This window comes from Castor canadensis, chromosome 13, assembly GCF_047511655.1.
Source record: "Castor canadensis chromosome 13, mCasCan1.hap1v2, whole genome shotgun sequence".
Taxonomy (NCBI): domain Eukaryota; kingdom Metazoa; phylum Chordata; class Mammalia; order Rodentia; family Castoridae; genus Castor; species Castor canadensis.
In genome coordinates, this window is record NC_133398.1 from 20,544,634 (window position 1) to 20,568,106 (window position 23,473).

General features: G+C 52.0%; 1 protein-coding gene and 1 long non-coding RNA gene across 7 annotated transcripts in view; one reads left to right on the forward strand and one right to left on the reverse strand.

Annotated features, from left to right (window-relative positions):
• Whrn (whirlin) overlaps window positions 1–23,473 on the forward strand; it is a 91,629-nt gene that overhangs the window by 61,663 nt on the left and 6,493 nt on the right. For 3 of the 6 annotated variants that reach the window (XM_074051180.1, XM_074051177.1, XM_074051176.1), the window contains 5 exons: window positions 8,855–9,057; window positions 10,028–10,064; window positions 10,951–11,163; window positions 11,759–11,968; window positions 14,661–14,693. In XM_074051180.1, coding sequence (XP_073907281.1) covers window positions 8,855–9,057; window positions 10,028–10,064; window positions 10,951–11,163; window positions 11,759–11,968; window positions 14,661–14,693 — 696 coding nt within the window. Of the gene's footprint in view, window positions 1–3,815; window positions 4,064–8,854; window positions 9,058–10,027; window positions 10,065–10,950; window positions 11,164–11,758; window positions 11,969–14,660; window positions 14,694–23,473 lie in introns of those variants that run through there. The other 3 variants (XM_074051179.1, XM_074051178.1, XM_074051181.1) reach the window with 2 other exon arrangements.
• On the reverse strand, window positions 4,114–23,272 carry LOC141415378 (uncharacterized). Its single transcript, XR_012440335.1, has 3 exons — window positions 22,933–23,272; window positions 4,725–4,825; window positions 4,114–4,430 (listed from the first exon to the last, which is right to left on the reverse strand). It is a non-coding gene; the product is annotated as an uncharacterized lncRNA (long non-coding RNA).

A 23,473-nucleotide genomic window follows, 5' to 3' on the forward strand; every position in this document is an offset into this window, starting at 1 on the left:
CATTGCTTGCCTTCTCCTGGTGTCTCCACATGGCTAGGAGAGACTCTGGGTGCTCCTCATCTTCTGTGAAGGGCACCAGTCACATTGGACTAGGGGCCCACCCCCATGACCTCGCCAACCTTATCACCTTTGCACAGGCCCGTCTCCAAACACAGTCAGACTGGGGATTTGGCATTGAATTGAGGGCCGGCACAAACACTCAGTCCATAGCATGCTGGTTGTCACTTTATTTTGACTTTGTCAAGGGAATCTTTTTGAATCTACACATTTTAAATTTTTATCAGATTAAATTACCAATCTTTTGTTAAATCCAAATTCTAATTGGAAAATGTTTCTTGATGCCCAGAGAATAGAGAGATTTATCCTTTTTTTCTGTAATACTTGTTTGTCTTGCTTTGCGGTGTTGGGGATGGAACCCAGGGCCTGGCCTGTGCTAGGCAAGCACTCCACCCCAAGCTCTGTGTAATACATGCAGATGCTTTCCCCTTTAGATGGCTGACCTGTTGTCATGTATTCTGATGGAGGGGGTGAGAAATTTTCTCTTTTTCTAGATTTTCTCTGTTTCTAGATAAAGCAGTTATCCCAGCACTGCAAATTGAAGGTCCATCTTTGTCACCATGGTTTGCAATGTCACCTTTGTCCTCTGCTGCAATTCCAGACATCCCTGGCCCATTTCCAGTTGGTTCCACTGCCTGTCTGCTTCCTCCTGAGTCAGGAGGTCACAGAGATGTCCTCCAGCCGCTCCTCTGCATCAGGATCTTCAGAGGCAGGCTTGGGTTTTTATTTTTGTTTATTTTTAAATTTTTTAAATTACAAAGTTAGTTTTACTTTATCACTTTTATTCTTAAATAATAAACAATTTTATTTCATTCTTTGTATTTTAAAATTGTTTCTAACTAATAAAATTATTTCTTTATTATTTTTAAATTAATAGGCTCATTTTTTCAGAGCAATTTTTGGTTTGCAGAAAAACTGAGCAGACAATCCAGAGTTCCCACACACCTCCCCTTCCCCCGCCCTCCCCACACTGCTTCCTGTTCGTGTGCTGGGGATGGAACCCAGGGCCTGACATATGCTAGGCAAGAGCGCTCCCCGTGAGCTGCACACCACCCTGTTAGATGTCCTGCATTAGTGTACAAGGGGGACATTTGATACAGTTAATGAGCCAATATTGACATTATTATTAACTGAAGTCCGTAATCTGCATGAGGGCTCATTGTTCTGTAATTTATTAGCTGCCTGTCATCTCTCCAGCCTTACAGTCTCATACAGAACAGCTTCAGTTCCCCCCAAATCCCCTGCCTTCTACTTACCAGCCCTCCCTCCCTGTCTCTATCAATCCCTCCCCCAAGCCCCAGGCCACCACATTCATTATCCCATCTCCATCCTTCTGTCAGCTCCAGAATGGCACAGCACTGAAACCATACAGTGCCTAGCCTTTTCAGATCAGCTCTTTTTTTCTCTTAGCAATATGCATTTTTCTCTAATATCATTTTATCAAGACATAGTATCTGTACATCTTCATGGGGGGTATAGTACAGTAATTCGATATTCGTACACCATGTGTCACGACCAAATCAGGATAATTAGCCCTTCCATGTCCTCAACTGTGAATCACTTGTACATGCTGGAAACCTCAGTGCTCTTCTGTTCTGTTATTTTGAAATGGATCACCAACTGCTGTAACTAGTAGTTACACTGCTGTTCCCTAATGGTGCACGTTTAGGGTTCCTTCATGTGTACTTTTATTTTTCTGAACAGACTTCTATTGACATATCTGAAGCTTGCTGGTGCTTTTACTGGGATAATGTTAAATTTGTGACAGAGCTAAGAGAAAGCTGATAGCTACATGGAGCTGCACTTCTCCAACAGCAGGGCTTTGCTTCCTGTCTGCTCAGTCCACTTTGGGTGTTTTGGGAGGATTTACTTTCCTCCACATGGTTGTTGTACCTTCCTAGTTAATTCTCAAGGATTTTCTCTTCTGTGCTGTTACAAATGGGGTTCCCCCTCCTATCGTGAGCATCCTGAAGTAAGTCAGCAGGTTGTGTTCTGGGGCAACCTTAGTCCCAACCCAACTGAAAGGCTGTGGACCTGGAACACCCTTCACTGTCGTTATCGTTCTTTCACAATAAGGGGCTGCATAAATGCGCCATTTTTCACAGTGTGCTTCAAAAAAAAAACAAAAAAGCAAGACTCACCTGAGATTGTGTTTTTCCCTCTTTGCCTTCCATTTGACTGAAAACTCCGATGCTCTTTCTCTGCCACATCCTGTGGAACTGGGCTGTGAGTTCCCTGTATGGCTTAGCCTTGTCAAAGGTGACCTTGACCTAACCGGGAAATGTCTCCTGGCTGATTTATACCCTTGCTTATTTGTTCATCACTTGCTCACCCCATCTGTGGGTTCTGTCTGGCATTTGCAAGGCACCTCCCACATAACCATGCTATGCCTTTGAACTCAGGGTTACTGTCCAGGATGATCTCAAAGTGGCAGGGTTCTTGGAGGTGGTTGGTGATTCCTGCTTTTATGGCTGTGTCATTTGAGCCAAGACCCAAAGGTTGAATAGCATTATCCAGGTAATGTGTTTGGGGCAGAGGAATAGTATATGCAAAGGTCCTGAGGTAGGAATGGGCCCCAGGTGTTCGGTGAATTGAGAGATGACAGTAGGGTTGGACTGGGATAGCTGTGGAGGGAATCGTGAAATGGATTAGTGAGCTAAGGCCCCTCCCTAGCCAGGGAAAGGAGGTGCTTAGAAAGAAGCCTGGATTAAGGGAGGTTAAAGAGTGTGTGACAAGATAAGACTTGCAGTTTAAATTCACCTGCTAGCACACAGGAAGTTATTGGAAAGGTGGTGAGAACAGAAGCCAACAGGCTGCTTCAGAGGGCATGGCAGTGGTCCAGGGGAGAGATGATGTGACTAGGACCAGAGTGGAGTTCGTGAGGATGAGGGCCTTGATGGTGGGTCCAGGGGATTTGGAGGTGTGGGGTGTAAGCACTGAGGTGGGGAGCCCTGGAGGAGGAAGGGTCAGGAGAAGGCCAGGCGCTCCATCTCAGGCTGCATGGAGAACTGCGTGGTCCGTTCAGTAGCCATTGGTCCCAGCCAGGCAGCATGGCTGGGGAGATGGCTTTAGTTTTAGTTCAGTATGATTAATTTATTCTCTTGGACAGTGCAGATCTGGAACATTTCCTTGAGCTCAGAAAGTGCTTTGGGGGCAATGCTGGGTCAGGAGCCTTCATGTCAGTGACTTGGAATGCTGAGTGGACGGTACAAGTCGGGGGCTCAGAATAGCAGGTGGTCTGGGTCATATTGCCCACTCTTGGCATGTTGGGTATCCTAAGGCAAGTGACTTCACCTCTCTGAGCCTCACTGCCCTCATTTATAGAACAGGAAACCTTGTGTCCCTGTGTGGTGCTAGTAAAAGATAGGGCACTAAAGGTGCCTGGCCCAAGCCAGACACTTAGGGGTCCATAGTGGTTATTTTTCTTGTAGTTGATCTCTGCAGTTCTCTATGTTTACTGTGGATTTTTTTGAGCGTGTATGTGTGTGTGTAGTGCTGGGAATCGAACCCAGGGCCTTGTACATATGAGATAAGCACTCTACACCTGGGCTGCATCCCCGGCCCTCTTTGTATTCACTTTGGAAGCCAGACCTTCCTATGGGAAGAACTCAGGAATGACCTCCTCTTGGATCAGACTCTGCCCTTGACTCAGAATATGACCTGGGGCAAATCCTTCCCTGTCTGGCCTCAGTTTTTCCATTGCTCACCTCAGGGGTAATGCAGGCCCTCACTGGGGGCTGCTTCTGTTGCAACAACAGGTCTGCCAGGGTCAGAAGGAACCACAGGCCACGAGCTGGGAGTCAGGGATCACAGGCTTTCCAGCCCCGTCTACAGTGTTTGCGGTGTGTTCTACCTGGTGAGAGTTCCTGCCCCAGGAGCGTTCTTGGCACTGATCTTTCACTTTTATTTTTTTAACGGTGGGCAAGTTTTACTGACTTCTGAACTGTTGGGCAAAACTGATGTTGTCTCATTAAAACTGCATTGTTCACTTGTACTGAAAGGGGAAAAAAAGCACATTAAAGTTTTATACCTGACATGGAAAATTATTAAAGATTCATAATTGCAATAAAACTCTTTAATCAAATTGGAATTGTCACTGTGGTAATTCAGCAATCAGCAGTGCCTTACCTGAAGCTACCAAGTCCATATGGGTATAGTCTTGGGGTGGGGACCCTCAAACAGGCAGTCCCCCCTCCCCGCCTTACACATACCACGTCCTTTCCTGTGTCCCTGTCCAGAGGATGGATTCCTGGCTCCTGGTTCAGCACAGGGATCGAGTTGTTGGCAGATCTCACTCCTGACAACCTCTGGGGAGGGACTCAGAGCTCCTGTCACTCCACCTCGGGTTCTTCTTGCTTGCCTGTCTTCAGTTCCTATTGCCAGGCAGGAAAAGAGCACCTACTGTGTGCACGGCATGAAGCCTAGGGCTAAGCAGAGTATGAGGTGGGGGAGGGGCAGGCTGGCTTTTTAGTGGGGGCAGTGTTGGGATTTGAACTCAGGGCCTTGTGCTTGCGAGGCAGGTGTTCTGTCACTTAAGCCATGCCCCGCACCCTTCTTGCTTGAGTTATTTTTCAGATAGGGTCTCACACTTCTGCCCAGGGCCAGCCTCAGGCTACCACCTACTTTCTTACACCTCTGTAGTAGCTAGGGTTATAGGTGTGACTCACCATGCCTAGCCAGTCTGGCTTGAGCTGGGTCCTTGCAGGCTGGTGGAGTGACAGCCTTGTCCCAGGTCTTACTGCTCACTTCCTGGCCTCAGCCTCTGCATCTGTAAGACAGGGTGACGGTATGAGCTTTGGGGATCAGGGGTGCAGTCAGCATGTGGGGTTAGCTGGCACTGGAAGCAAGGGGGGGTATTGTGTGAGACGTCTAAGGAGAAAGGGTGGTGAGATTCAGTTGGTGAGGGGAGGGTTTCCAGAGGAAGCAAGGTTTTTAGTGCAGCTAACGTGCATTGGGTGTTTGTTATTTGTTGTATATGTGTCCATTCAGTAAATACTCTTGAACATCGGCTGTGTGCCATTTGAGGCGCTGGGAACACAGTCTGAGCTCACCTTTGAGGTAGGTACTGTTTTTGTCCCATTTTCCAGAGGAGTGACTGAGGCACAGAAAACTAGATTATCCAAGGCCTCACAGCAAGAACCACATGCCACATGGCCCCCGTGCAGTGTGCATAACCCACGCACTGCTGGTGGTCTCGTTCCCGTTTGTGGGAAAGAAGGCTGAGAACCATAAAATTATCTTCCCTGGGTCTCTCAGAGGTGGCTCAGCCTTTCCGCTGCTCGGAGGGCTGCATCCTGGATACTCACTCCTGTGCGATTCCTTGTCTCCCTGCCGTGGCTGGGAAATCGGTTCTCCCCTTTCTCAGAGCATCCAGAGAACAGCCTGGGCCTTAGCGGACTGTGCATGATGCAGGAGCCCTCGCTCTGCCTTAAAATGAAGGGCCCGTTTCATCCATCACTGGTGACAAAGAGGACGGCCACACATGCTGACAAATAAAATAGAGCCACCTTTATTCGTTTGTCCTTCCCCGTCCTCTCATCAGTGCCTGCAGCAAGCCCAGTGCTTATTAGACACTCCGTCACACCGTACTGGTCCATCCTGCCCCAAAGGTCCTGTCTGGGGAGTCCTGGGGCCAGGTGTGGGGGCTCCTTTGGTCCCAGGGCCCGGGCTTTGCTGTTAACTCCCTGTCCTTTCTGGGCCTCAGTCTCCCCGTTGTAGGAGACCTGGGAAGGCTGACAGAGGCAGCATCTTCGCCTCATCTTGTTTGTACATGGCTTCTCACTCTGGACTGGCTCAGGTGGGTAAGAAGTTCGCTTTTCCGCAAACAAACAGAACTGTTGGATTTTCTGTGGGAAAGAGTGCGATCAAGGCCATACACGTGCCACCTCCAACTTCACGGGGCGCAAAGCAAAGTAAAGAGGAAGCAAACAGAAGTAAGAGTGGGTGAGTGAGAAGCACCAGCCTCCTCATCCTTTCCCCATTGGTTCGGCAGTCCGCTGCCTGTGCTGAGCTGAGTGGTAGAATGGGCATGGGAAAGGTAGGCTCAATGCTGGATCCTTTGTTCACTTCCTGAGTGATCTTGAGCAAGCTGCTTGACATCTCTGAACCTGACTGCATTTGGAAGAGAAATGAATGGAGAGCCATGGAGAGTTTCCTGTGTCCCAGGCTTAGTGAAGGGTGCTCCCATTGACTTTCACAGCTATCTGGGACTCATCTTACAGATGAGAACGCTGAAGCTCAGGGCATACATGAGAGCTGTGCGACGTTGACACCGGTTTTGAGTTCATCGGGTCCTTGTCCAAGTCAGGGGAAGAATAACAAGCCCGGACAACGAGTGGGCAGAAAAGAAGTTTATTGGAGTAAAGACCACCCACGGGTGGATCTCTTCAGACTGATCCATGGGAGCTGTGTGTATACAAGTTTTTAACTAGTTTTTGGCACACTTTAGGGGTAGACCTTGCAAGACCCTGGATTCAGCTGATAGGTGGGCACTCGATTTTCTGCTTGTGGGGTCTTGGCGTGCTTTTTCGTCCCTTCTCCCTGACAGTTGTCTGTCTTTAAATTTCAACTGTCTTTATCTCTTTTCCTGTCCTAGGCCCACTTTAAGGTTAGCTGCTCACCTAAAACTGAATCCACTCTTTACTTAAGAGTAATTTACATCTTAAACCTCAGCTAGGCCTGGCACTGGGAGTTTACACAGGTGTACTTAACAAAACAAAGACCAGGCCTAAGAGCTGGAGAGAGCAGAGGTTGAATTTCAGCCAGAGACTCCATTGGAGCAGGAACTGGTAGTTTACACAGGCAGTCTCTCTCTCATTTAACAAGGCGAAGACCCAAACCCAGGAGAGCATCCCAGGGGCCAAACAAACCCAAAGCTAGAACTTCTTTAATAAACATTCCTTAAAGCCTAACCCGTCCCTTGAGGCGACCTGCCCTCAGCCTGTCGGAAGCATGTTCCCTTCCTAATAAACTTTATTGCTATTTTTATTATAATCGTTGTGTCTTGCTTGAATTCTTTTCCTGCTGGATGCAAGAAGGGAGTTATTTATCAGCGCTATTTTTCCAGTAACATACTTGTTGACTTTAATCACTCCTTTATGGCCCCCCAGCCCTAACTGCCTGAGATCAAGCCAGCTCTTAACAAAAGTGTCATTGGCTTTGACTCACACCCATCTGTCACTTCTCTCCCAACATGGGATCACATCAGACCAACTGGGAAATCTCATCCCAGCGATGTCAAGGGACATTTAAACCACAGTGTTCAGAGACAAATCCAGAGAAAACTTTTCAGAGACAAGGGAGGATGTTGTCAGAATTGAAATGGAGTCAAGCTGCGCATGGTGAGAAACCCCTGTAATCCCAACACTTGGGGGGCCAAACCAGGAGGATCATGGGGATGAGGCCAGCCTGAACTACATCATAAGACCCTCCCTCAAGACCGAGAGCAAAAATGGAGTCACATGTGCCAACCCCTCCAAAAGTAACTAAAGCTGAGATATTATGGAGAAAGAGTTCTCAGGTCACCTTGGAGTCCCTGAACAATAGGACCAGTGGATAAACTTCTGTGACAAGAGAAGAATCTACCTGCCCCCACCCACAATCTCTCTAGGGATGGAGAACAAGGATGGGCTTGCTCTGGGGCAAGTTGGGAGTGCTAGCTAGGTAAGGGCAAAGCTGGTAGAATGGGCTTGGCCCTGCTGGGCAGGACAGAGATGGGTCTGGAGTTGGGGTAGGTGGGAATTGATATCTTTTCATTACTGCACTGCAGCCCTGAGGGGGGTCCCAATTCTGGAACTGACTTGGGAGTGGCACAGAGCAGGAGCAGGTTGGCCTGGCACATGGTGGGTGCAGAACACACTAGCAGGTGTTCTGGGTATGTGCGTGGAGGCGGCAGAGGCAGAGCTGGTGTGGAGGGGAGAAGTCTAATCTGAATTTGCGACCCCTTTCTGTCTGGATAGTTCCTAGCTGCTGGGAGGCGCTCAGGACAGGCAAATGAGGTCCAGGAATTGAGTTCAGGCCGTGTCATCTGACTCCCACTTGGCTCACCTTTTCCAAACCTGGCTTTGAAAATTGCTGGCTAAACCCCTGGGGCAAGCAGAACCAATGTCATAGGGCTGTGCTTCAGGACACAGAGGGCCCGTTCCACCCATGGGCTTCTGCTGCCTGTCTAGGAGAGGACACCCTCCAGTGTCCCCAGGCTGCAGGCCCTTCCCACGCCCCACACCACGCACTGCAGTATCTTCCTCCTGCCTCTTCCGGCTTGTCCCACATTTATTTGTAGTGGAAGCCTGGTGGGGAGGAGTTGGTTCTTTTTTATTTTTTCATTGAAAATATTTTTTGTTTTGTTGTTTTACATAATAAAATAAAACTGTCTGCTTGCTGTAAGAATCCAAGCTATATGTGTTCTTCCTGTGGGAAGTTACTTGTCTCACTTACTGCTTTTTTCTTTAGTAAGTTTAAATGTTGTTTACATTTTAAGGTGATATAAGAATGCATGCTTAAGGCAAAAATCTCATTGTAGAGACAAATAAGGATAATAATAGACATCTGCCTTCATACCTCTTGCCTTGTCTTACTACTCAATTCACCCCCAAAATATGACAGGAGTGACAGGAGCAGGTCCAGGACTGGGATTGGCAGCTTGCTCTGCCACTGCCTTGCTGTGTGACCCTCAGCACCCACATAACCTCTCTGAGTCCTCGATGACCTCACAGAGGAGAACTGGGAGCAGGGCTATGAGATCCCAGCATGAGTGAGCCTCCTGAAACTATTGTGACTACTGTGTGGGTCTTGGCAGGTTGGGGACCAGATTCTGGAGGCGAATGGGCGGAGCTTTCTGAGCATCCTTCATGATGAGGCAGTCAGGCTGCTCAAGTCATCCCGGCACCTCATCCTGACCGTGAAGGACGTTGGGAGGCTGCCCCATGCACGCACCACCGTGGACGAGACCAAGTGGATCGCCAGTTCCCGGATCGGGGAGAGTGCCACCAACTCGGCAGGGTCTGGGCTGTACCGCTCCCTGAGCTTGGGCCCTAGGGTGGTTTCTGAAAGCCAGGTGCCCCCTCCCACCCTCCACCATACCAGCTCTCAAAGCCTGACATCCCCTACCAGGGTCCCATCCATTTGCAGAGCATGATCTTGGGCATGTCCCTCTTCCCTCCTAGCCTCAGTTTCCCCATGGAAAGGCATAACACATGACCCAGAGTCCTCTATATCTGCCATCAGAAAAATCACTTAACTTGTCCTCAGGTGCTTAATTATTTAACTACTACTTCTGGAAAGTGGGGGTCCTAAGCCTATTTCCTTCCCAGATCTGCCAACGGGGATCCAGGAGCTCATGTGGGTGAAAGAGTCTCAATCATAAATTGTGGTACGGTGGCCAGGTGGCTGTGTAAAATCATGTGTCACCTGTCATCCTCATCAAAGGTTTTGGCCAAAGCTGATGGTTCCCTGGCCCCAAAGCAAGTCATTTCTCTCTCCTTCCTTCTCTCCCTCCCTTTCACCTGCACAGTGTTATAAATTTTTTAAATTAGTTGTCAGCATTTAAAAAGACCCCAGGTTTTTGTAAAAAACCTGAGTTTCTGGCTATTCCTTTACAATCAGAAGTCTGGCAGTTTGGGTCTACAGTTTTTTGTGAAAACGTGGGCTGCAAGTTGCCCCAAGGGGTTTCCAGTGCTCCATCCCCCTCCTCCCCTACCCCATCTTGTGTCCCTTAAGTTGCTCCGATGCTGACAGGGAGCTCTTGGTCTCGGAGGGCTGGGAACCACTCGGGAGTCAACCTTGCTGGCGTTTGAAGTGCCATCCATGTTGATGACAAGGCCTTTCTTTCTCATACCCCGAGTGGCTCCCAAACACGGCCAGTGCCAACCAAGGCCACGATGCATGTGGGTCCAAAGCATGGCTTTTCCTGCCCCAGCTCAGCTTTTCCCTTGTGAGCTGTGGGGCTGAAGATGCTTGTCCCTGTCCACAGGTTTCCAGGGGACCTCACGACAGAAGGGGCAAATAAGGTAAGATATACTTCATTCGTGGGGCACCTTTGGTTTCTTAGTTACCTGCCCCCCACCCAAAGTGGGTGTGTGAACTGCTCAGGCAGAGTCTGGGCAGGCAGAGTATGCTGAGCAGTTCACACACCCACCGTAATGTATTTCAACCAGTGGCCACAACTGTTGGGAGTGCCTCCCAGCTTCCAGGCACCGCCCTGGATCCAGGACTAACAGCAGGGAACAGAATTGACCAGGTCCCTGCACTGGTGGACATTACCCCCAGAGAAGACACGCATAAAAACAAAGCAATCCTCAAATAAATAGCCAAGTATAAAGGATGCCCAATACCATCAAGGCAAGATGCGGAGCGAGGAAAGGGTGCCTACCAGATGAGCCACCAGACCTAGGTGGGATGGAGTGACGGGGGTCCAGTCCAAGGACTGCGCTTGTGCGTGTGCCCCAAAGCAGGAGAGGGTGTAGCTTGTTGGAAGAACAGAGGAAAAGAGTTTGTGGGGGAGTTGGGATGAGCAGGCAGGATGGCCAGATGTCACAGGGGGCCCTGCAGTTGTAGAAGGCCTGAAATGATGGGAGGCCACCAAAAGCCTTTTAGGCAGGGAGTCACATGGTGAGAGGTTTATGTTTTTACAGGATCATTTAATCCATTCCAAGACAGAGAGGACAAGGGGACCACAGGGAGACCGGGAGGCAATGTGAGTGGCGGGGGTGCAGACCTGAGTCATAGTTCAGAAATACAGGAATTTCTGTCACCCTGGTTTACCGAGGGAGATACTGAGACCTGGAGAATCCAGTGGGACACTGTGACTGAACAGGTACAGGGACACATGAGAAAGTGCCACATGAGCCTTTTGCAGCTCAGAGTCCCCGGGCCTCCATCTCTCCTGTCTTTCAGCCTGGATTTTACAAGGGCCCAGCAGGCTCCCAGGTGACCTTGAGTAGCCTGGGGAACCAGACTCGTGTGCTGCTGGATGAGCAGGCTCGGCACCTGCTTACCGAGCGGGAACGCACTACCATGGCCTACTACCTGGACCAGTACCGTGGCGGGAGCGTCTCCGTGGAGGCCCTCGCCATGGCCCTGTTTGAGCTGCTCAACACCCACGCCAAGGTGACCTGCTCCCCCTGCCCTCCTAACCCCCCACCTCCTTTACAGAACTGAACCCTGGGCAGACTCAGCTGACCAGCAGAGCTCTGCAGGCTCACAGACTTCTGGAGACACAGACAAAGAGCTGTGATTGGGGCCCTAGGGCAGTGGCGGTCAGCACTGAATGCACGATTAGAAGCCCCTGGGTCATTCCTAACAAGCAGTGCCCAGCCCCCAGACGACTGTGCTGTGCTGCCAGCCTGTTTGAGGTTCAGAAGCTGCACAAAGGAAGAAAGGGAGGGCATCCTCGTGGGGATCATGACCCGGGACATGGGGGAAGTGTGTTCTGGGCGGACAGCACAGCCAAGGGCTCCATGGCCTTGAGCGTCGTGGTGAGTTCTGGGACTCATGGTCGTGAGTGTATGCTCAAGAGCACATGAGGCTGGGCCTGGAGTCGGGATCCAGGTGTTTGGACGTTCACCTGAGGACACTGGGGAGCCACTGAGGGTTAAAGAGCGGAGGTCCAGTTTCCATGTAGGTCATTTAGGTGTATTAGGAATACTGGTCCCACCTGCTGGTGTAGCTGTCTGCTGAGTGTTCTATGTGTCTCCACCTCCAGTTCTCGCTTCTCTCCGAGGTGAGAAGCATCATCTCCCCGCAAGACCTGGACCGCTTCGACCACTTGGTACTGAGGCAGGAGATCGAGTCCATGAAGGCACGGCAGCCCCCAGGCCCTGGGGGTGGGGACACCTACTCCATGGTCTCTTACAGCGACACAGGCTCATCCACAGGCAGCCACGGCACCTCCACCACCGTCAGCTCGGCCAGGGTGAGCTGCCCCTGCTCTGTCCTTGGCCTGAAGGTCAGAGCACAGTTAAGATATTCTGGGTTCAAATCCCCGCGCCACCTACCAACTCTGAATCTTGCCTCGGTTTCCTCATCTGTAAAAATCTAACACTTGTTGAGTGCCTACTGTGTGCCAGACACAGATTCCGGGGATGGCTGGTGTATAAGAAGCCTGCCTTACCAGGATCTCAGTCTGAGGAGCCAGAGCCTGGGGAAGAAAGATTTTTTTAAAAATCAGGATAATTAGACAAGCAGAAAAAATTCACCAGCACGGTCTGTGGGATCTGGCAGTGTATTTGGCACGGTATGTGGTGCCAGCTCAGGGCAGACACTCAGTGCATGGTAGTACGGTCATAACAATTTTGACGGTGATTCTGGCTTGCCGGAGAGGCTACCCTCTTGCCTACGGAGCTCAGGCCTAACTTTACTTTCTCACAAACTCTCAAGCCCCCCAGAAGAGCATCTGACTTGTCTTGAGGTGTAGTTCTGCTCCCAGTAGCAAGTTAACCCCAGGAGTAAGTGCCTTGTTAGCCATCCTGGGGGACAACTGGCCATTGATGTCCATGCAGTGGGAGGGCCTGGCCTAGCTCCCTTCCCTCCTGCCCTGCCTCCTTTCTGGCCTTTGGATCCTCTGTCCCAGTTTACTCTGGAAAGGGAGAGGGGAGTGATGGCTCTTAAGAATGGTTGCTCTAGATGTCATACTGGAAGCTGTCACTGAGGATGTCTCAGATTGAGACTACAGTAGCAGCCATTCTGTTGGAGAAGGAACAGGCTGCAGGCACAGATGGTTGGTGGGTACAGGCAAGGCAGTGTGCACCCCTCTTTTGCAGACTCCGTCCCCACTGTAGCTGTTTTTTAGCTCTGGGGCCCTGGGTTTCTGGTGAAATCTTGTACTTCCTGCCCCATCTCTCTCTTCCTGAGTCACCTTCATTCCCAAGGGTCCTCATCCCTTCCGAGGGTGACTCCGGAATTTGCTGTTTCTCCCTCGTAACCTCTGGATATGGTTGCCCCAGAGGCCATCTCACATTTCAGGGAGAGTAGGTCATTTCTGTTGCAAGGGAGAAGCCGCCTCTCACCCTCAGGCTGCAAGTTTGGCTCCAAGCATGCACTTTGATGCCACATGCTGGTGATGAGGTGGTTTCAGGCTGCCAGGCTTTGACCTGTGGGCCATTTTTCTCTTGGTTCAGCTTTGTTAACATTGGCCTTGAAATGTCCACATGAGGCTTCAGGAGCCGCTACTCTAATCCCTGGGGGAACTGCAGGCTTTAGCTCTGTCATGGTCCCTTTAGAATCAGGACCACAGTTGCATTGGGGTTGAGTTATGTTCTAATCAGGAAGACAGGAGATCTAGGTGTAAGACTTAGCCTCTGGGCCTCAGTTTCCCCATGGATAAATGACCAGAGGTCCTATTGGCTCAGGCTTCAGCAGCCAGAGGCCCTGAGTATAGGTCTTGCTGGAGGGCAGGAAGAGTCAGGGGCCATTATGACTGGAAAGGACTCTGCAGGGGTCAGGAGGCCGAGCTCAGCCTCAGCCCGATACTGGCCCACTGTGACCTTGTCCTTGCCAAGGTGTCTCCCCTACCCAAGCAGCACTTTCTCAAGCCAGCTTGGCCCTGGCTGTGGCAGTTAACCTTTTCCTAACAGTGGGACACTCCCTGCAAAGTGGAACAGCCTGGGGATGGCAGATCTCAGGCCACAGGATGGTTTTGAGCAGGGAGTTTGGGGGACAGAGGGGGTGGCCCTGGAGCCCTCCCCAAGTTCCTGAGGTGGGAAGGAACAACTCTGAGAGTCCAAGACAGCCTAGGAGCACATGTGCATCAGGGTACGGGCCACCCAGGCTGGGTCAGGTTCCTGGGAGTTGTGCCTAAGAGAAAGCCATGCAGGCGGTGGTGCGGGAGGTCTCCTCAGCTTTCCGTGCCTCAGTTTCCTCCCTGCAGTGGGATCATGACACCACCTCCCCAGCTTTTTGGGAGGATTGAGAGAGAGAATGCCTCAACCTTGGGTCCAGGACTGATAACAGTTACGTGTGCGAGCATCCCAGGAAGGCTGCCCACACCCTGAGGGCAGGTGAAGCCTTGGTGTTTTCTGACCTCCTTACCTGCTGGGGAAACCATCTGGGGAATTGTACCCCAGATTTGTATCCTGAACCTTATGGACATCCAAGCCTCTGGACAGCACTTAGCTGGGGGACTGCCACCCTTCATCCCATCCTAGGGGCTCCACAGGCTCTGCCCAAGGCTCTATTTCTCAGACACTGCTTCTCCGCCTCCACATGGCTGGGCCTCCATGAGATCCGGCCTGCACCAACCACGGCTTACAAACAGCAGCTCCTTGAAGTCTGCTTGGCATTACAGGTGCGACCTCAGACAGGCCACTTCCCATCTTGGAGCCTGTTTTTCCATTTGTCAAATGGGAGTACCCTGTCCCAAGGTGCAGGGTGTTCCGACAGAACAAGGTTTCTCCAGGGCAGCAGGCAGGCAGAATGTGGGGTGGGGTGCTGGCTCACCTTACCCCCTCCATTCCTGCCCAGAGTGGCTTTGGAGACTCGATGCTCATTTGCCCACTTGTGTATGGGTTTGGGGAAGGGGCTGCTGCTTTGACCACCTCATTGCCAATATTTATTTCATGCATTTTTTTTTTCTTGCCTTTTGCCTTTTGCCCATCCTTCCTCCCCAGGAGCGGCTGCTGTGGCTTATAGACCTGATGGAGGTACCTTCCTGGTTGCTGGAGGAGGGGGTCGGATTGTGGGGGTTCCTTAGCCAGGGGCAGAGGTAGGGGGCTGTGGTCCTTCCAGCCACCCCTAATGCCTGCACCTGTCTCTGGTGGGGACCAGTTCTTCTTCTTGATGCTTACTGTCTCTCCTGGTCACCAAATCTTCACGTGTCCTTTGGCTCTGCAGTGAGAATGCTCTCCACTGAGACCCCAGTTTGCCCCCTTCCTTACTGTGTGACCTCAGGAAGTGGTTTCACCTCTCTGAGTTCAGCTTTAGGACCTGTCAAATTGAGGATGCTCATTTCTGTGCATTGCTGTTGGGAGACCTCTGGGCCTTTTCATGTACTGTATCCATTCCATCTGTCTAGAATGTTCTTCTCTTCCCATGGCTCAGCTCCTACATGCAATCTAGCCTATGGCTCAGATGCCACCTCTTCCAGGAAGCCATGGTCTGTCTAGTTACTCCCCCACCTTGACCAGCAGCTGCTTGAAGGCAGCGGCCATGTCTAGCATCACCACTGAGTCCCTCCTGCTCAGCACAGAGCCTGGCCCGTGTGAATAATTGGAGCCCTTATTGTGACTGAGCTGATATCTGTTGGGAGTTCTCTATGGCACAGTCATAATGCTTAGGATCCCCATTTAACAATAAACTGACGATCAGAGAGGAGAAGCAACTTGCTCAAGGTCACACAGCTAATAAGGGGCAGAAGCAGGACCCAGGCCTGCTTGCCTCCGAGTGGTGCAGTGAACCCCATGGTCTGGCTGTGGTTCTTCCCTGAAAGATCTCACTGCTTGCTCAGTATCACCTAGTGTCTGTCTGTCTGTCAGTCTGTCAGTCTGTGTATTGTCTGTCTTCTCTCTTCCTTCTCCGCTTCCTTTCTGTTAGTAAACCTTGATGGAGTGCTTACTGTGTGCTGTATGCAGCCCTAGGTGCTGGGGTACAGTGGAGAACAACAAAGTCTTTTCTGCCATGGAATTCACAGGTGATTAGGGATGACAAATAGTAGAGAAACCAAAACGTATAGCACATTACGAGGTGATAAGTGCAAAGGAGAGGTACACAGCAGGGAACGGGGTTTGGGGAGGGCCATGATTGACAAGCAAGTGACACTTGACTAAGACCTAAAGGAGGTGAGGGAGAGAGCCATGTCCACACCTGAGGGAAGAGCAGTTCAAACAGCAGGAGCAACATATGCAAAGGCCCTGAGGTAGAGTGTGCCTCAAGTGTCTGGGCACAGTCCAGGAGGCCAGTGAGACCAGAGCAGAGTGAGTGCAGGGGCAGGTCATGCACTGAGGACTTTGATTTTGACTCTTGAGTGAGATGGAAGCCTGGGTAGGGAAGAGTAGGGGCTTATGTGGTCTGGGTTAGTCTTAACAGGATTCACCTGACTAGAGCGAAGGGTGGGTTTATACTAAGATACACACGCCATTCCCAGGTACCAGCCAGGCCCAGGTTGGTAAAGACAAGTCAGTGAACTCTATAGGTGTTGACTTTTCCTGCACCTGGGCAGCCCTGGCCCAGCATCTCCTGGGAACCGCCACACTTGCACACATTGGGCCTGAAATAGGATATGCTGCCCACCCAGGCCAGCTGCAGGTGGGGCTGTGGATAGAACCTCCTTCACCTGGAAGCCCCTCTTGCAGGGATCCAGGGCCCTGGGCATTGTCCTGGGAGTCCAGAACCTTTCATCCTGATTGCTCTGACCCTATAGTGGGTGAGCCTGCCCTGAAGAAGAACCCTCAGCTGTGCTCAGCCTCTCTCTCCCCATCTGTGACCAAGGCAGAGACTAAGGCCCCTGCAATTCTGAGTCCTCTCTGAGGACTCTGGGAAATTACAAACAGTGGGGCCCCACTAACTCTGTGTGTACAAAAGAGTGTCAAACGTCCTATAGAAAGAAAAGAAGTGGAAAAGATATTTCTTCCCCACTAGGTGCCAGGCACTGGCCTGTAGCCCTACTGCGTTTTAGCAGGCTTTGCCTGCCGTCACACAAAATAACAGAGCCCCAGGTCTGAGCCACAGCCAGACACCATGCTTCCTCATAGCTCTGATCCCTTCTGTTGTGAGCTCATGGGCTCATCCCATCTCCAACAAAACTCCTGTCACGCTGCTTTGACCTTAGCATGAGTCCCTCCATGGTGAGCGGGGAGCACAAGGCGGGGAAGGGACCACATCTTTCCCCTGACTGCGTCCCTAGGGCCTGCAACCGGTGGAGGCCCAGGAAACGTGGAGCTGTAGCCCAGCCACCTGCTGGGTGAGCTTCCCACGTTCCCTCCCTGTCCTGGAAAAATGCCCTCTGCTCTGGCATTCAGACACACCACATAAGGCTGCCTTGGCACCTGGCTGCTGTGACCCAGACATCCCAGACAGAGCCCCAAATGGAGCCAGTTTCCCTGGGTCACGTGGTGCAGTAATCTGTCCCAGGGTATCTGTTGCTTGCTCTGCAGCCATGGCCTTTCCAAGCAGAGGCCATTGATTAAGGGGAATCTGAGACTGCTTCCCCAGCACACAAATTGCATTTATTGTCCATCTGTCTAACAGAGAGTCAGTCTCGAGCACTTTTTGCAGCTTCTGAACACTGTCATTTTCCCCATGAAGCTGTTGGCCAGGAGAGCAGAGCAGGAGAAGAAAGGCCTGCCCAGTTTTTCTAGAATTCTCCATGTAGGGCAAGCAGGTGGCTAGCAGAGGGCTTCGTTGCATGGGTTTTGGAATTCTCCCAACCTAGTTTGACTCTCCAGACTTGTAGTCGGTCATCTCTGGCAGGTGATGGAAGCCTTACGAGCCTTGGGCTGGGAAGACACAGCACCTGTGGGTCATCTGGTGCGAGCAGGTGAATACACAGGTGTAAAGCATATAGGAGCCAATTCTGCTACTACCTTAAAAGCTGAATGGGCACTGCAGAGAACTGTAGAGAAAAAGGGACCGTAGAGGTCAAGGCTAGCTTTGCACAGAGCAGATGTCAATAAGGTAGCAGCTGGGACAAGCCCTGGACTTAACTGCAGGCTTTTCTGCCTGGACCTGAGAGGTTTTATACCACAGGCCTCTCATGTGTCTAGAGAGGGAGGTCCCTAGGGACCTGCTGGGATGGGCCTGCTGTCCCTGGAGGCCTCACCTCACTGTCTTTCCGCCCCCACAATTAAGCAGAAAGGGGCCCTGGGCACAGCTGCATCAGCTCCTCCCTCTGTGGCCTCTGAGACCTCTCTCCTGGGGCCCAGCAAGGGTGAGGAAACATAGAGCTGCACAGACCCTGCTGTCAGATGCAGGGTAGGAGCTAGCACAGGGCTCCTCCCTCTTTCTACTATGGTCCAACTTGGTTGGGCTTGGAGACATCTGTCCCAGGAGAGCGAGGCACTGCATTCATTCATTCACTCTGTCACCTGCCCCTCATTTGTCCTGCAGCAAGGGTTGTTGAGTACGTCTGTGATCCCAACCCTGAAGCTTAGGAGGTCTGGTGAAAGAGGCAGCCTCCCTTGCAGCCACCTAATCACTGGGTGGCTGAAAGGTGGTGGAAGAGATTAGGACAGGGCCAGGCCACTGGGCATCAGAGAGAGATGGTCAAGTTAATATCTGACATTTGGCATCAGCCAGGCACGTGGTGAGGCAAGACAGTTTAGGAGCTGAACCTGAGGCACGTGGCCACAAGTGTCCAAGCAATGGAAGAGAGCCAAAGGCAGGAGCAACAGGGACTTGAGCTTAGTCCTAAACTATGACACACCATGGAGGATCTCAGTAAGAAAGTGACATGATCCTGTTTTCTGTAAGATGCATGCCCTCTGTGTGCAGAGGACAGTGACCGTTGTCCAGATACTCAGCAGGTGGGCTGGCTGTATGCCACACACTAGAAAGCTGCCGAGTGCCCATAGGCATGCTGGAGCATGCCCTCCCCTTGAGAAGAGCAGCACACTGCATCCCAGGGGGGCCTCGGCACCTGCCCCTGGCACCCCCACAACCATACATTCACCAGCATTAGCGCCCTCCCCCCGAGCGTGGCTGAACAGAACAGTTCTGAGCCAAATCCATGAGCTCAGAGCCTCCTTGAATGTGGCTGACTCTGCTCCCCGCAGAGCATGACTTGCCCACTAGCAAAGGGGGGAGCTGGAGTTCTTCACTGTTGCTGGCCCTGGGCTCCTTTTAAAATAGGGAAGCAATTGTAAAACGTGCTGCTGCTGCTTTTTTTTTTTTTTTTTTTTTTTTTTGGTTTTTTGAGACAGGGTCTCTTTTGTAGCCCGAGCTAGTTTTGAACTCGCTATCTTTCTGCCTCAACTTCCCAAGTGTTGGGATTAGAAGTGTGCACCACCACGCTGAGTCAAACACGCTACTTTCTTGGCATGCCCAGCAACAAAGTAATTGCTGTGGCTTCAAGGCTGAGATGCGCTTGCCTGCAGTAACAGGGTGTGACCTGAAAGATCAGGACTTCTCTGGGCCACCATGGCTGGTCTGCAAGGTTTTGCTGCCTCTGCTTGTGATGTCAGGATGTGCTGCCTTTCAGTGGGAGGTTACTAAAGATGAAGCCGGACTACTGTCCCTAATCCAGGCTCTCAGGTCCCTGCAGTCCCTCCCTGGAGCTCTGACTTCCAGTGCTTATCCTAAAGCCTCTTTCAGCCCCAGCCTTCGGAGGCTGGGTCACCCTGTCTTTCCGGAGAGAGATGTGAGCAGGTTTTAGCTCAGCAGAAGGAAGCATGGTCTGGCCAGCAGCATCACAGCCCTATTGTGACGAAGTTCCCTGCCTCCCCCATAACCTGGCCCACCCCGTCTCTGGAGGTGAATGCCCCAGTTGCCCACAGAGCTTTCTTCTTTGGGGTCCTGGTGGTGACATATCATAGCAGGGGTGGATAAATGATTTTTTAAAAAGCAAGGTGCTGGTCTGGTGGAGGGAGGCTGTTCGCATGGGTGGTCTCAGCCACCCAGCCAGAGTGGACCCCAGGGTCCTGTGTTTAGGACCATTTTTTTCTGTGGTTGGAGAAATTGGAGATTTCATGCCTAATGCACTCTAGGCAACCCCACTGTCCCCCAGAATGCTAGGACTCTGCCTCTCTCAGTGCACACTACAGTCTCCCCACCTTTCGTGGGGTGAAAAGCTCTCTTCCCAAGCAAACTCTGGCCAGAACACCGTCTCTTCTTTGTTTTCTGTTTCTCACCATTGCTCACGCCCCCCCCCCCCAACACACACACCCCGTCTTCTTCGGGATCCTGACCCTTCCCCTTCCTTCTTACTCTCTGATTCCCACCCCCTTCCCTGCCGCCCCATGTCAGCATCCCTTTCTTGCAGAAATTGAGGGCCCCTCACTGGTGACCTTCCAGAAACCTTATGACTCAGTACCTCAGATTCCCCATGTACAGACTGGGAGAAGGCCATAGGCCTCAGGTGCATTTGGGGTGGGAATTGGGGGAGCCTGTTGGGCTGACATCAGAGTAATGAAGCCAAAAGAACAAAGCTGAAAATAGCACCTTTATGTAAGCTTGCTCCCCTTAATGAGGTGAAGAGGCCTAGAAACTGCGCAGGGCAGAGGGCAGGGCCGGGCAGGGGCTGGAGGAGGAGACTTGTGTGCTGAGGTGGTCCTGGGCACCCAAGCAGCACCTGGGCCTCACCGTGTCCAAGCCAGCCTTTACCTCCCCATCTCCAGAATTCTGCATGCTCCCTGCAAAGGTCAGCTCAGGGACTGTCCCCACTCTCATTTCATTTTGTCCCCCTCAAGTGCCCCAAACCAGACTTCTATGAATCTGGGCCCTGATTGGGTCAAGTTAATCAATAATGAGCTCTTTCTTCCGGTAGGAAGGGAAGGTTTGAACTGCCCCCAGCTTAAGGAAAGAGAAGGGGACAGAAGCAAGGGTCCTAAAAGCATCTGGGTTTTTGTGGGAAGCAGGATTTTGGTCTGGGATATGGAGCCAGGCCTTGAACACTTGGCTGCCTGCCCTAGCCTTGCTGTGTGACCTTGGGCAAGTGATCCCTCTCTGAGCCTCAGTCATCTCATCTGTAGAGTGGGTGAAGGGTCGCACCTGGGAGGATGGTGGAAGCCCTCAGAGGAGGGGCTCAGGCAGCTGGCAGGGGATGGGAGGGGGAGAGTGCACAGGCCTGACTCCTGCATGAATTTCGACCTTCAGCCTCTCTTGAAGTTTGCTCCAAAATAGTTCTGCTGACGCTGCCCGGTTCTTAGCCTGCTGTCGGCAGCTATTTCAGATGTACAAGGAGCATGGCTCAGGGCTCTGGGCTCCTGAGCGTCTGGATTTGCAGATGGAGCCTGCCATTTGCTCCACTTCTGGCTCCCTCCCTCCCCCCTTCCTCTTCTCCCTCCCCGCCTTCTGTCAGGTCCCAGGATGCCTGGATGGCAGGAGCAAGGGTGAGCCAGGCCAGCAGTAGTCCTGTTCTTCCTCATGCAAAGGCTCCCTGGCTCCCGTGAGTCCATGTGGGGTGGGCAGCAAGGGTAGCCCAGACCTGGCTTAGAAGCCAGGAGCACCGTCCAACGTGCCATGGAACCTTGGACAAGTCCTTTCCCTCCCTGAGCTTCAGTCGTAGCATATGTAGCCAGGAAGATGCATGGGGAGGATAAGGCAGGAGAAACTGCCAACACAGGGTCTGCACACAGAAGGTCCTCCAGGGCACCTCCTTCTCAAATGTCCTTTTAGGAGAGCTTCCTTCCTAGGTTGGGGCTGCCTGAAAAGTGCTTGCTGAGCGACTGAATGATGCCCTAGGTTTCCAACACCCCCAGGCAGGGCAGAATCCTATGTCTTTGGCTCCACTACACGTTGTGATCTGAGCCTCACTCTGCTTCCTCCAGGGTCACCTGCAGGGTGAACTCCTGGAGTTGAAGCTGGTAGCAGTGGCCACTTGTGCGTGTGGCAAGGTTCCTCTTGTCCTTTACAGCAGACCCCTCTGAGGCTCTGTGCTGTCTGCATCTCCTGCTGAAGCTAGGGCCCGGACTGTCCGGTCCCAGGAGGGACTGGTATGGACTGGGCGCACTCAGCCACTCACCTCTATTCTGGTGCACTGCGCTGCCTGGTATGGCTCTTCCAGGGTGCACTGTACTTACGATGGTTACACTGAGGGCTCACCCCCCCACCCCCACCCCTGTGGGCCAGGTGCGTTCTCAGGCCCTAATTGCAGGGCAGGTTTGCAAGGCCTCCCAGACTTCTGATGGCTATGACAGTCACCTTCCTGTGTACATTGTGCCAGGCCCTGTGGGGAGAGCTTAGTGGGTATTAACACATCAACAGCATGAGGCAGAAACTACTGTCATCCCACTTATAGTTGGGCACAGAGAGTTCCGGTGATCTGTCTGCCGTCGGCGACAGAACTTACTGTGATCGCACAAACCCCAGAGGTGGGACAGGCAGAGCTGGTGTCACTAATAGAGGACTCAGCGTCTTGCCAGCCCATGGGCTCCTCACTAGCTTTTGTGGTCAGATGCCAACTCAGATGCTCCAGGCCTCAAAGAGAATTCAAGATGGGAATCTGGATGGTGGGCCGCAGTCTCTGCCTCAGGGTTATGGAGTCCAGGTGCCTTCTGTCCCTCTCCCTGGTTTGAGCCATCCTTACTGCCCTCCATGATGACCCACAGTGTCCCCTCACTCAGCTCCCAGCCTGCTGGGGCCTTCTCCCCTTGACAGAGCAATCAGTTGATCCCTCCCTCCCTCCATCCCTCCCTTTGCTTAGTAAGTACTGATCAAGCAGTCACTGTTCTGAACCCTGAGGGGAAGTGGGGACACAAGGCCCGCCTTCTCGGACTTTCTATCCTAGTGGGACAGACAACAAAGCCATGTTGTGACAAGTGTTACACCGTGAAACAAAGTGGAGAGAGATGGAGTGGTGGTACTGTGCTGCTGTAGACAGGGCTGGTCTGGGAGGCTTCCTGCAGTCCAGAACTAAAGGAAGAGGGGGAATGGGTGACTAGTGTGGAGCAGGCACAGAGAGCAGCAAGTGCAGAGGCCAGCAAGAAAGAGCCCTGTGCATAGGCACAACGCGTACATGGTTTCCTTCCAAGTAAGGTAGAAAGACCCCAGAGTTATGGGCTAGGGAGAGATGTTACCTGATTTAGGTTTCAAGGATTGAATCTGGCTGCCGGTGGAGAATAGTGATTAGTGAGAAGGCAGGGTAGGGGGTGAGGACTGCGAGTGTAGGTTGGGTGCTCAGGTAGACCCCGTGGAGGGGTTGATATGGGAGTAGGGGCTTGAAGGAGGTAAGCAAGTCTAGCTCATAGTCAAGGCAGAAGCAAGTGCCCATGGGAAGGCCAAATGCCTTACCTGCAGTGTTCTGTGTGGCAGGAGAGGCCGTGAACAAAGGGAATCTTCATACAAGGCAAACTTGACCTCTTCTGCACAGCAATCCACTGCCCTCAGGCTCAAATCCAAGCATGACCACTTCTGTCTCGTGCAGAGCTGCCAGAAGATTCGAAAGCACCACCCCCCATCTCCTTCCTGCTTTACGTACACCTTTCTCTCCATTGGAAACGTCCGCCTTCCTTTCTTGGTTGTGCTTACCTGTAAAACCCAGCTTTTCACCCTGCCCCTTCCCCTAGGAAGCCTTCCTAGCCCCTCCCCTGGATCACTATAGCTGTTTGCCCTCATTATACCCTGCGCAGTCTCTTCCCGTCCCCACAGTCTCTGACCTCCCAAGGCAGAGGCCGCTCAGTGTCAGGGATTCGCTCAAGGCCTGAGCCAGGTTGCACTGGTCAGGGTTCGCCATGGAAACAGAACAAACAGGATAGCAAAAGACAGACAAGAAGATTCATTGCTGGGAAGCAGCTCATACGACTGTGCAGGCTGGGAAGTCCCATGACCTGCA